General features: G+C 46.8%; 1 protein-coding gene across 1 annotated transcript in view; it reads left to right on the top strand.

The window, feature by feature from the left end:
* The first annotated feature begins 313 nt into the window (after positions 1–313).
* The window catches only part of LOC148143992 (uncharacterized), a 59,966-nt gene continuing 46,230 nt past the window's right edge, over positions 314–14,049 (top strand). The window contains exons 1-2 of the mRNA XM_087975290.1: positions 314–792; positions 2,146–2,151. Coding sequence (XP_087831416.1) covers positions 314–792; positions 2,146–2,151 — 485 coding nt within the window. The remainder of the gene's footprint in view (positions 793–2,145; positions 2,152–14,049) is intronic.

Below are 14,049 nucleotides of genomic sequence, written 5' to 3'. Positions count from 1 at the left end.
GGCAGAAATCTCAGACCAAACATCACATCAAAGTCTGACAGTCACTTGTTTCACGAGGACGTGGATATTGATGGCCTTGAAAACAAAGGGGAGAAGGTTTGTCTGCTTAGTTAGGTTTTAAATGTCAGTGTGACTGGAAACTCAGAGTCTCACATACCCTCACACCAGAGTAGTGACTGGAACAAGCTTTGCAGACTGAATGAGAGTGTTCCAATTATCAGCGGGTTCACCAGTAACACCACACACATGCTGTAAGCGTGAGTGAATTTTCAACTGATTGTTATTGTCTGATACAGACGAGGGCACCAGCACCATGGAGAAACCGTGGAAATGTGGGGAGTGTGGGAATGGTTTCTCTTCGCCATCTGCGCTGGAGATTCATCGACGTTTGCGCACCGGGCAGCGGCTGTTCACCTGCACTCAGTGCAGGAAAGGCTTCACTCAATTACACCACCTCCTGGCCCACCAGTGGGTCCACACCAGCAAGAACCCGTTCATCTGTCCCGTGTGTGTGCAGGGCTTCACTCAGTCACACCACCTGCTGCCGCACCAGCGGATGCACACAGGGGAGAAACCGTTTTCCTGCTCCGTGTGCGGGAAGGGCTACACCCAGTCGTATCACCTATTGCTCAGCTTCCACGTCCACACTGGGGAGAAGCCGTTCACCTGTCCCGTGTGGAGCAATGACTTCTATTATTCCTCCACCCTGCGCAAATACCAGCGCATCCACACCAAGCAGCGGCCGTTCACCTGTCCAGTGTGTGGGAAGGGCTTCACCCAGTCATGCAACTTGTGGAGACACCAGCAACTTCACAAGTGAGATGGCGCAGGGATTCAGGTTGGACTCTGCTGTTACCGCTACTGAGAGTCACATCTTGAACCCCGTTTAGTGGGTGAAGTGGGAGGGGTAAGGGGTTCCTTTATGCTGAATGGCCGCTCTCTCACCCACTTTACTTCCAGTGGGGGCTGATGCTCTCTGAGCCTGGGATTGCACCTTCCCTACGGAAACAGTCCAGAAGCGGCTGAAGTGCAGGTAGATCTGAAATAGATGCATTTGTCTCTGTCCCATTGAGTCTCCAGCACAGTCGATCCAATTGGCCTCTGTTAGTGTTTATGCTCCACCTGAGCCTCCACCCACCCCTTCATCAGCATACAGGTATCCCCTGCTTTTTGAAAGTTCACTTTACCCCCTATCCCATCCCCTCACTTGCCTGTGTCAAGTCTTAATCCTAACTTAGACCTGCTATTTATTGCCGATGCATGGTTTCTGTCCCTGTATTCACCTCCCATTCATGTGTCTATCCAGATACACCTTCAGTGTTGCTAAGGTGCCTCTTACCACTACATCCACTGGAAGTGCATTCCAGGCATCCACCATCCAACTGTGTGAAAAATCTTCCCTTTCAATTCTCCCCCAGACTGTCCCCCAGTCGCCTAGAACCTGTGCCCTCTTGTAGTTGACTTTTCCACCCTGGGGGTGGGGGGGGGGGCGGGGGGAGAGAAGCCTCTGACTATGTAACAGACTATCTGGCCCAACACCAAACATCCAAAGAATAATCCACACAGACCCATTTCCCTACCTCTATTACTCGACATTTACCCCTGACTAATGTACCTAACTTTCACATTTCTGAACACTGTGGGGCAATTTAAACACGGACAATCCAACTTAACCTTCCAATTCCTGGGCATTGGGGTAATTTATCATAGCCACTCCACCCTAACCTACACGTTTGGATTGTGAGAGGAAACCGGAGGAAACCCATATCGACTCAGGGAGAATGTGCAAACTCCACACAGACAGTGACCTGGGACTGAAATCTAACCAGTTTTCCTGGCGCTGTGAGGCATCAGTGCTAATAATTGAGTCACCACGCCGCCCCCGTCCAGTCAATCTGTGTGTCTCATCATTTTGTTGAGGTCATCTCTCTGCCCCATCTTTACAGTGAAAATAATCCAGGTTTATCCCATTCTCTTCTCATAATGAGACCTCCAGACCAGGCAGTGTCCTAGTGAACCTTCTCTATACCCTCTCCCAGAGCATCCATGTCCTTCTGGTAGTGTAGGGACCAGAACTGCACGCAATATTCTGAATGTGACTGGAATAAAAAGCTGTAACATAACTCGCCAACTCTTACACTCAAGGCAAACGTGCTGTGTGCCTTCTTGATCACCTTACCCGCCTGTATTGCCACTTTTAGAGATCTATATGGCCAGATCCCTCTGTATGCCAGTGCTTCTATGTGGTCTGAAATTTATCGTACAATTCTTGTATTTCCTATGTATCTGTATCCAGCTTCACTTTAATTGTGTTCCCCTCTTTATCTCTTTTCCCCCATTCTCACCCCTCCACACATCAGCATATGATAAGATTATAGGAGCAGAAATTATGCCATTCAGCCCATTGAGTCTGCTCCACCATTCAATCATGGCTGATAAGTTTCTCAACCCCATTCTCTCCGTTACCTTTGATCCTCTTGATACTCAAGAACCTAGTTATCCCCATCTTAAATGTATTCAACGATCTGGCCTTCACAGCCTTCTGGGGCAGTGAATTCCACAGATACACCACTCTCGGTCTGAAGAAGTTCTCCTTATCTCCGCTCAAAAAGGTCTTCCCTTTACTTGAAGACTGAGCCCTCGGGTCCTCTTTCTCCTACCAATGGAAACATTTTCCCAACATCCACTCTGTCTAAGCTGTTCAGTATGCTGTAGGTTTCAATTAGTTCCCTTGTCATCTTCTAAACTTCATTGAGTATAGACCCAGAGACCTCAAATGATCGTCATATGTTAAGCTTTTCAATCCTGGGACCTTTCTCATCAACCTCCTCTGAACATGTTCCAGGGTCAGTACATCCTTCCTGAGATATGGAGCCCACAACTGTGTACAGTACTCCAATTGTGGCCTGACTGGAACCTGAAAGATCCTCAGAAGTACATCCCTGCTTTTATATTCAATTCCTGTGAAAATAAATGCCATTGTTGCATTTGCCTTCCTAACTACTGACTCAACCTGTAAGTTTACCTTGAGAGAATCCTGGCCTAGAAGTCCCAAGTCTCTTTGCTCTTCGGATTTCTGAATTTTCTCCCCATAATCCTTCTGTTCCAGGGTAGCACCAGAGACTTCCAGACACACTGATTTGTATTCCGGGATATCCACAGATCTCAAGAACTGCCAGTATCTCAGGACGAATCGTTATTCTGGGAGGAGGCAGAGAGGAGCGTGGCGTGCACCTGTAAACTCCAGAACTTCCCAAACTTCACGAATCAACAATAACTCTTTCTGGACCAAGAAACGAAAGGTCCGACGAGAAACTGTGACACTACAGGAAGTGAAATTAGGCCATTCAGCCCATTGAGTCTGCTCCACCATTCACTCATTCTTGAGTATCAAGGGGCTCAAAGGTTACAGGGAGAATGGGGTCAAGAAACATATCAGCCATGATTGAATGGCAGAGCAGGTTCAATACGATAAATGGCTTAATTTCTGCTAGTTAACATCCATGGGAAGAAGGAGGCAACACAATAAGTTGTTTCTTGGGACAGGCAAGATAATGTTGTTTAATAATAGTGTGACAAAAGGACAATTAATTCTGCCTGTAGAAGGAAAGCCCTGACATAGAGGGGTTAATTGCAGGGCAGGCTGTTTCAAACAGACAGCTAACCCTCAAGGATAAGAAGGTAAGCTACAGACCTGAGGTCTCCAGCAATGTGAGGTGATGTTGGAGTCTTAAAAACAAAAGTCACACCACAGATTGGAAATTGAGGAAACGCCACCAAAATTCAACTCCAGAATGATGCAGCCGCAGCAGTGCTTAGAAGAATAATACTGCATCAAACCCTTGGACACTTCCAGAGATGGGCACCGTCGGTGGAAACCCAGTTAAATTCAGCCATCAACCGGGCGATAGCCAAGTTTTGTGGCGGGGCGGGGGGGGGGGGGGGTGGGGGGGGGGCGGGGCGGCTGAAGCTGAATGAACTTGAGGGGTTTTATTTGTGGTTGCTCCATGCAATAAAGTGCAAATCATTGTTTCAGCAGTTGATTCTCTGTGCGGTTTCTGAGTCAGGAGCCAAATTCAGGTGATTCACCCACAACCACACCAAGAGGCTGGGATTAATATTGACTCCATTGCATTCAAGAGAATGTCATCAATATTGTAATAAAGCGAAGGCTGAACCCACCTCCCCCACTCACCAAGATCTCAAACTGAAACGTCCAAAGAGTGGCACGTTGCCCTTTAATCTGTAAAGTCAGTGTGATAAGTGGTGTAACCTGCTGTAGTTTTAAAAGTAAATCCCTGACACTTTAAAATCGACAATCAGCAATTTATTTAGCCAACTCTCACGGTGAACAAATGAACAAAACTACTAACAAACTGAATAAATCCGTCCTAACTACTGAGTATTCTGGAATAAATCAAGATTCTTCTGGTATGCTGTTCCAATCAATACATGTCCCACTCAGATAACACAAAATAGAATTTAATCTCTCAGATTACAACCAGGTTATGTGTCTTCCGGAATATTCTGTGCCATCTTCTATCGGGGATGCCTCCTCCGATTCCTCTGTCAGGAATGTCCTTCTCTGTTTTTCTAAATGATGCTTTCTCTAATACGCAGATGACTGAGAGCGCCAATTCTTTATGATAGGATTGGTCCTGTTGTCAAAACTTTACGATTTAAATTTAATACGTTTTTGGTAGCCAATGGGGCTGATTTAAACGGATTGGTGAAATTGAAAACCGTTTTCTTGTCCTGCAAACTGTACAGCCTTTTGTTACAAATGTTTCAGTTCAAGTGCTTTTTGTTGTGATCATGTTGCTCCTTTACGATTCCGTTGTTGGTTTATTTTCAGGAGGGGTTGTAAAAGGCTTCCCATTTGTGTAGGATTAAGGTTTTTGCTAATGGTTAACAATCCGGGAAAAGAGTTTGACTTTTTCTTTCCTAAACCACTTCTACAATGAAAGGGCAGTTGTCCCATTCTTTTCCCCTGGTTTTGGTTTTATCAAGCAGTCTGTCTGAAGCTGCTGCATGAAGAGATGTTTCCTGATTCAACAGATGTGTCTGGCTGACTCTGAAGCTTCAGGGAAAATAGTACCAGCGTATTCAGCCTCTCCCTGTAGCTCAAACCTTGCAACTCTGGCAACATCATTCCAAACCTTTTCTGAACCCTTTCAAGTTTCACAATGTCTTAAAAAGACGTCAACTTTGCTCGACTAATGTGGGAGAATTTTCTGCATGACGCGTTGTGTCTGAAAGAGCCCTCCCCTGTGCTGTGACAGAGCTGCAGTGACTTTCAAATGATTGATAACAGCATTTGTCAGGCTAAGATTCATTGGGAGAAGCTTCTCATTCACATCTGTAAATGGAGAAAGTGTTTTTAATAATGAGACATGAATAAAGGCTGCATTAATCTTTTGTTCTGAAGATTTACTCATACATCTCAAAACAGAGCATATGAACCCGGTCACAAGAAGTCTACGGGAATATAAGACACCACTGCATATTTCCTGACCAGGACCGACTTTACACAGAAAACATGGACATTTTAAATGAATGGGGTGCCATTCGTTTTAAAATCAGGTGAACGTAAGAGGCAAAGCATTGGCTTAGAAATGAGAGATCCTTGACACACACACAGCCAAAATCATCACTGCCATTATTATCAAATTAGAATTTAAGCTGGATAGGCTGGGATGTTTTTCCACTGGAGCAGAGGAAGTTGAGAGGCAATATTTTCAAACCATGAGGGGTAGATTTGGGTTAATGGTAACTGTCTCTTCCCTAGGGGGAGGATTTCAAGGCCAAGGACGCGTTTTTATGGTGAGAGGAGAAAGATGGAAGAAAAGATGTGGGGCAAAATATTTACAGAGTGTAGTTCACCTGGGGAAACAGCTGCCAGTGGAAGTGGTTGAAGCAGGTACATTAACAATATTGAAAAGGCGTTTCAACAAATACATGGATAGGAAAGCTTTAGAAGGATATGGGCCAAGTGAAGGGAAATGAGGTTAGTGTTGACAAACATTTTGGTCAGCATGGACCAGTTTGGGCTGAAGGGCCTGTCTCTGTGCTGTAGTACTCTATGACTGGCGTCTCTTTGTAACTCTGACAGTGTTGAGTTTCCACAGGAACCAGGAAAAAGTGAGGACTGCAAATGCTGAAGATCAGAGTTGAGAGTGTGGTGCTGGAAAAGCACAGCAGGTCAGGCAGCACCCGAGGAGCAGGAGAATCGATGTTTCAGGCATAAGGGCATCCAGATGAATATCTCATTAAATCATACTGAATAAAATCTGATCTCATTCGTCAACTCTGATGTGGAGGTGCTGGGGGTGGACAGGTCAGAAGTCACACAACACCAGGTGAGAATCCCAATAGATTGATTTGAACTCATGAGCTTTCGAAGCACTGTTCCTTCATCAGGTGAAGTGATGAAGGAGCAGCACTGATGAAGGAGCAATGCTCCCAAAGCTTGGGATTTCAAATAAACCTGTTGGACTGTAACCTGGTGTTGTGTGACCTCTGACTTCTTGAACTGCGCATTCGTGTTCAACTTGATGGAATACTTTATCCAACTCGGCGTAGTTAACTCATATCGCTTGTAGGGGTTCATTTGAAACCTTTCAGGAGGTGAATTCAACAAGATTGAATTATTCAAAGTTGCTCAATTCTAAACTTCCATCAGGACCAGTAGTCATAGAGAGGTACAGCGCGGAAACAGATCCTTCAGTCCAACTCGTCCACGCTGACCAGATATTCTAAATTAATCTAGTCCCATTTGCCAGCACTTGGCCCAAATCCCTCTAACCCTTTCTATTCATGTCCCCAACCAAATGTCTTTTAAATTCTACCAGCCTCCTCCACTTCCTCTGGCAGCTTGTTCCATACACGCACCACACTCTGCATGAAAAGCTTTCCCTTTCGGTCCCTTTTAAATCTTTCCCCTCTCACTCTAAACCTATGCCCTCTAGTTCTAACAACATCCTGATAAATGATTTCTGATGGAGATGTCAACGTTTTGGGTAGAACCCTTCTTCAGTCCTGAGGGATAATACCTGAAATGCTGACTTCTCCACCTCCTGGTGCTGCCTGCCTTATTGTGCCCAGCCTCCTGTTTGTCTATTTTAGATTCCAGCATCTGCAGTTTTTTATTTTGTCTCTAACAAATGGTGGAGCAGATTTGATGGGTCAAAATATCCTAACTTCTGCTCCAATGGTCTTGTGGTCTTAGGTTTGTCCGGGTCCTGGGCTTAATGAGCAGCAGCGCCCACTGGAAGCAATGTTCACAGAATCATAGAATCACTACATTGTGGAAACAGGTCCTTCTGACCAACAAGTTCAGAGCGACCCTTTGAAGAGTAACTCACCCAGATACATTCTCCTACCCTATGACTCTGCACTTACCCCTAACTAATGCACCACACCTACACATTCCTGAACACTATGGGACTATTTAGCTTGGCCAATTCGCCCAAACATGCGCACGTTTGGACTTTGGGAAGACACTGGAACACGCAGAGGAAACCCACGCAGACACAGGGGGGAATTACATGCAAACTCCACACAGACAGTCACCCTGAGGATGGAATCAAATCTGGGTCCCTGGCGCTATGAGGCAGCAGTGCTAACCACTGAGCTACCACCCCCCTTCCCCCTCCACTCCCCCAGTAGAAAACAAAAAAAGCCTAACAATTCTCCCACTACCCTCACTGTCAGAAAAGGCAGGAGGTTCAGTCCTGGGGGTGACCCTCAGCAGCGTTACCGGCAGAATCTGATTGTTGGGAGCATTGGTGCCTCCGCTGGTGCTTGTTCAAGCTGCAGGACATTGTGAACCACAGCCCACACTCGGGGCAGGCAAATGGCCTCTCCCCAGTGTGGACCCGCTGGTGCGTCAGTAGAGTGGAGGAGACAGCAAAGCCCTTCTCGCACTCGAGGCAGGTGAACGGCCTCTCCCCAGTGTGGACCCACCGGTGTGTCAGCAGGTGGGAGGCCTGGGTAAAGCCCTTCCCGCACACAGAGCAGCTGAAGGGCCTTTCCCCAGTGTGGACCCGCTGGTGCTTCAGCAGGTCGGAAGAGCGTGTAAAGCACTTCCCACAGGCAGAGCGGGCGAACGGCCTCTCGCCGGTGTGCACCCGCCGGTGGGCCAGCAGGTCAGAGGAATCGCTGAAGGCCTTCCCACATTTGGGTCGGGGAAGGGCCTCTCACCGGTGTGGACCCGCCGGTGAATCACGAGGTGGGAGGAGCAAGTGAACAACTTCCCACAATCGGGGCAGCGGAAGGGCCTCTCCCCTGTGTTCACCCGCTGGTGCCTCATCAGGGTGGAGGAATCGCTGAAGGCCTTCCCACACTTGAGGCAGCTGAAGGGGCTCTCCCCTGTGTGAACCCGAAAGTGCCTCAGCCGGGCGGAGGAATCGCTGAAGCTCTTCCTGTACTCAGGGAAGCTGAAGGGCCTCTCCCCTGTGTGCACCCGCCGGTGCCTCAGCAGGGCTGAGGAATCACTGAAGGCCTTCCTGCACTCAGGACAGGAGAATGGCTTCTCCCTGGTGTGACTGCGCCGATGTGTCTCCAGGGCAGACGGGACACAGAAGCCTTTCCCGCAGTCGCCACACTTCCATGGTTTCTCCATGGCCGAAGCTACAGTTGCACACAAACGCGTGTATGTCCCCTCCCTGCCTTGAATTCTTCTTTCCAGGCCAGATAACTGTTTCAGGCTCCACACTCAGTGCGTTGCTGCAACAGTAGGGTCTCTCTTCCAGTCCCAATGATGCTGAAAACGTACTGAAACAGGAACCAATTGGATCACAGTTGAAAATTGTTGCAGTCCCGGTGGATTGAGTGACTCACAAATGCTGGAGAATCAGAGTCGAAAACTGCAGGTCAGGCAGCATCTGAGGAGCAGGAGAGTCAATGGTTCAGGCATAAGCCTTTCATCTGTTGATTTTGAAATTTCATCTTCAGATCAAATACTCTGAAAAGAGATTACAAAAGTAATCACTGTCAGTCCAGGGTAGAAATTCAGAACAAGCAATTCTACTTTCTGCAGAACATTCTTTTCTTTTGTTATTCCACAAAACTGAAAGCACCATCCCACTCTCTCTCTCTCCCTCTGTTCTCGCTCCATTCTAATTCTCCTGAAAGTGCTGATTCAGGATCTGACAGGGACAGAAGAGCAAAACAGTCACAACTGACACCTCTCTGAATTTTGGATATCTCCACCTGAAAATTAATATCTTCCACGACATTGGGATACTGTTGAGAGTGAGCAGGTCTGATTTCTGGAAGTAAAAATATAGTGTGTAAATTCAGGATGAACCTGCAATGCAACTTCTTGGCAACCAATCAGATACAAAATGCTTAACGTGCCTCCACAGGGGTGGGGGAGTTTTAGAATGAGACATCAAGGCTATGACACCAGAGAGAAATTGAACAGACAGGCGTGGCAAACCAGAGTCATCTCGATATACAGCACAGAAACAGGTCCTTTGGTCCACTGGTCTATGCTGACCAGATATCCTCACTGAATCTGGTCTCATTTGCCAGCATGTGGCCCATATCCCTCTAAACCCTTCCTATTCATAAACCTATCCAGGTGCCTTTTAAATGTGTCATAATTATACCAGCATCTACTACTTCCTCTGGCAGCTCTTTCCTTACACGCGCCATCTTCTGCATGAATTGCCCCTGAGATTCCTTTTAAATTTCTCGCCCCCTCCCCTGGCCGCCTCATCCTAAACCTATTACTCTATAGTTCTACAGTCCCAGAGAAAAGACCTTGTCTATTTACCATATCCATCCCTCTCTTGATTTTATAAACAATGGAAGCATCAACGGCTCAGGGCGGGGATGGGGAGGCGGGGTGGGGGAAGTAAGCTGAATGTGCTGGAGCCAACGCAGAAGAAGAGGACACAAAACCTTGAAGCTGCAATGAGGAATACTGCATGTGCTGTACTTGTACCTGTTGATTTTATTTGTGGGAATCAAGTGCATTGTAAAAATAAAAACAAACAAGATATCTATCCCTCCCCTTTCACAATCTACTAATGCTGTCCTGAACACAGTGTGAGAGAATTGGGGGCAGGAGTTGGCCATTTGAGCCTGCATCAACATTGAACACATCATAACTGAATATGAATACACCTACATCCAGGTCGATAGATTGGGTTTTCTTTCACTGGAGCAGAGGAGATTGAGAGGTGACCTTATAGAGGATTATAATATCATGAAGGGTACAGATGAGGTGAAAGGCAGGTGTCCTTTCCCTAGGGTGGGGCTTTCAAGATTAGGGAGCAAATTTTGAAGGGGAGAGGAGAACGATTTTGAAAAGACATGAAGATCTCCACTTTTTTCTCACAGAGAGTGGTTTGTGTGTGGAATGGGTGTCCAGAGGAAGTAGTGGATGCATGTTCAGTAACAATGTTTAAAAGGCATTTGGAAATGGACATGAATAGGAAAGGTCCAGAGGGATATGGGCCAATCACTGGCAGGTGGGACTAGTTGGGTTTGAGAACATAGTCAGCATAGACCAGTTGGACCGAAGGGTCTGTTTCTGTGCTGTATGACCCTGTAGCTGTTCTGTACTGGTCTTCTGCATGGAAATCCAAGATGGCGGTGGTTTGAGTGGTCTGTGTGCTGGGCTCTGTGCCATACCCCCGGCAAGGTGGACTTTTACCCCTCCCCCCCACCTCATTAACCACCCGTAGGAGAAAACAATTGCTAATATAAACTTACTGAACGTCTGGAGCTGCTATAGTTGTGGTTTGACAGCTTTAGGACCAGAATGAAAGCAAATGAAGGAAAGGGGCCGACAGGGGTGCAGCAGGCAGGGCACTCCCCTACTGCATCGGGGGCGCATGGAACCATTGCTCAAACTCCCAGGGCAGACCCTTTGGATTTAATGGGACAGCAGCAGTTACTCTCGGTGTTTGCCAAACTCTGAGATAATATTGGAGCAGCGGTGGAACCATTATCTGCCACGCTGGAAAAGCATGGAGCAGGTAATTCAAATGTTGGCCCGAAGAGAATAGGCAGCGGAGGAGAGGACCGTGGCATCGGAGACCGTGGCCGAGGTCTCAGGAGGAAGGATCCAAACGCTGGAAGACCAGGTTCGGGTCTTTCAGGAGCAAGTGGACGACCTGGAAAACTAAAGTAGAAGAAATATCTTACAGCTCGTGGGTCTTCCAGAATGCGAGGAAGGCGAAGACCTTATTGGATTCCTGGGGCTGGAGTTGGAGTCGGGCCTGTTGAGTGTGGAGCGGGCCCACTGGATCGAAATGCGCAGGTCCGGGTCGGACCCGCAGCCCCGCGTGGTCCTAGTGCGCCTCCTGCATGATAAAGTAAAACAGTTCGTGATTGAAACAGCAAGAAGTCTGGGAAGAGATCCACAGGCTTTAATGCACAAAGGCTCAAGAATAATATATTTTCAGGACTTCTCAGGAGCCTGGATTAAGAAAAGAACATTTGATGAAGTTAAGAGGAAATTAAGGGATCTGAATATACAATATTCCTTGAGGTCCCTGACCGTATTGCGTTTCACTCATGGAGGGACGGTATATAATTTTGATTCAGCAGAAAAGGCGAAGGACTTTGTGAATTCTCTGAAGTAAAGAAATCGAGTCGGGGTGAAGGCGGGAGGGACATCATTACAGACAATGCTACTTTTTTGCCCCTTTTTTTGTGGTTATTGGCTTTATACGTACTGCCTTGACAAAAAACTGGAATTATTTAGTATATCGGTCAGTAACACATTGTGTGGGGCCATTTGTTTTACTGCTGTCCTTTGTTTTTGGATTGGGGGTGGCTAAACCTGTGCTTAAGATGTATGGAGAAGGGGTGTGGGGAGATGGGCAACCGTTGTTAACTCTCAGAATGTAAATAACATGTTTTGTTCAATCTGTGAATTGCCTGGCGTTTGGGGCACAGCCTCAGTGGAAAGGAGCCAGGATGGTGGCAACGGTGGGGTTTGGGGAGGGGGGGTAAGAGATCTCTACATAATTGGGGGTTATTTGAGCGTTTGCTTAAGTTATATGGGTGGTTAGATTTTTTATTTATCTTAGTTTTTAATAGGAGCAGTTTTCAGACTTTATAGAGTTAATGTCTTTGTTGCTCACTGCACCTCAGATAAGCTTCCTCCTCTTGGAAAACCACCGGCTGCCCTGGATGACCATGGCTACTGAGTCGTTCAGGTGGTGCACCTGGAATGTAAAAGGGAGCCATTCCCCCGTTAAAAAGAAAGAAGGTGCTGTCAAGCCTCAGGAAGGAAAAGGTGGACATCGCCCTGCTGCAGGGGACACATTTAACTGATAAGGAACATCTGAAACTGCAGCAAGGAGGTTATGATAGGGTATTCTTCTCCTCCTTTAGCTCCAAGTGTAGAGGAGTGGCTATACTGGGAAGAAGGAACCTCCCTTTGCAGGTATTGAGCAAATTAAGGACAAACATGGACTGTCCGTCATTCTTAAAGCTCTAATACATGGAGAAGAGTATGGCATCCTGAATGTGTATTGTCCCTACGGTGCACCCTCTTAAATTTCTAATTGATGCAGTTGCTAAATTAATGAGTCTTGGGGTACGCCGCATGGTCATTGGAGAGGATTTTAATCGCCTAATAGATCCCGAGGTAGACAGGGTGCCAAGGGGCCAGGCAGGTACACCTGCGTAACCTAAGCAGTTGGTGGGCATGTGCGAGGAGTTGGGATTAGTGGATGTGTGGAGGCATCTCTACCCTAATGGAAGAGACTTTACTTTCTCTTCCAAACCACACAAGTACCACATGGGAACTGACACTTTTTAATGCCATTGGATTGCTTGGACAGAACATTGGCTTGTGAAATTGGCAATATAGATGTCTCGCACCATGTGCCAGTATATTTAGATAGTAAAATCAAGAATGGTGGAATGGATGCACAGCACTGGTGCATGGACCCATTCCTGTCAAGGGAAGCAAATTTGTTGAGTACATCACAAGAGTTCAGAGCCTTCTGGGATAACAACTCGGGTACGGCCAGTAATCCGGAAATACTGTAGGAGGCCACTAAGGTATATTTATGAGGCCTGATTATTTTTTATTCAACGACTAGAAGGACGCAGAGGAAGGAGCAACAACAGATGTTGGAGACCCGTCTGCAGATAGCTGAGGAAGTACATTACAATAGGCCTTCACTGGTCAAGCTGCAGCTCTCCGGGCTGCTCCCAACTCATTGCACACACTGGGAAATAAAAGGTCTGCTTCGCTCAACAAAAATTGTTTGAATTTGGAGATAAGCCAGGTAGATATCTGGCGAGAAAGAAAAATGCTTCCCAATGTATTATGTCTGTAAGAGAGAAGGTTGGCACAGTTACCCGTGAGTTAACTAAGATTAATGTAAGATTTAGGGAATACTTTGCAGAGTTATATCAGTCAGAGGGAGATGAACACAGTGCAGCGAGAATGCAGGCTTTTTTTGAGATCCTGCACCTCCCTAGTATAAACGCGGAACGGGTTTCCTGTTGAATGGGCCTGTGACAATACAGGAGGCGCAGGATCCAATAAAGCATCTCCTGGTGGCAAAGCACTGGGGTCAGATGGATTCTCAAGTGAATTCTATAAGGAATTCATAAATGTGTTGGTGGAGCCACCTCTGGGGATGTATAGCTATTCATATGCAAAGGATTATCTTCCGCCCTCTCTTAGGGAGGCTAATATCTCCCTCATTTTAAAGGAGGAGAAAGAGCTCGAAGAATGTGCTTCATACAGACCCATTTCACTGTTGAATGTAGATTTTAAAATTCTACCCAAGACGCTGGCCCTGAGGTTGGAAAAGGTGTTGTTCTGTATTGTGAAAGAAGATCAGATGGGTTTTGTGAAGAGCCGTAGCTCCTCCAACAATATCAGGAGGGGACTGAACATGGTGCAGGTATGCTAGCAAAGGTTGATCCTGGGTTCAGTGGCCTCCCTGGATGCAGAAAAGGCATTTGACCAGATAGAATGGCCGTTCCTGTTTGGGGTCCTCAAGCGCTTTGGTCTGGGGACAACCTTTGCTAGATGGGTGGTGGTGTTGTATAATGATCCTAGGG

The sequence above is a fragment of the Chiloscyllium plagiosum genome, unplaced genomic scaffold (genome assembly GCF_037043375.1).
Source record: "Chiloscyllium plagiosum isolate Xiang-an unplaced genomic scaffold, Cpla_swu_hap1 HiC_scaffold_27, whole genome shotgun sequence".
In the NCBI taxonomy this organism is placed as follows: Eukaryota; Metazoa; Chordata; class Chondrichthyes; order Orectolobiformes; family Hemiscylliidae; genus Chiloscyllium; species Chiloscyllium plagiosum.
This window is presented reverse-complemented; position numbering and strand designations above follow the sequence as displayed.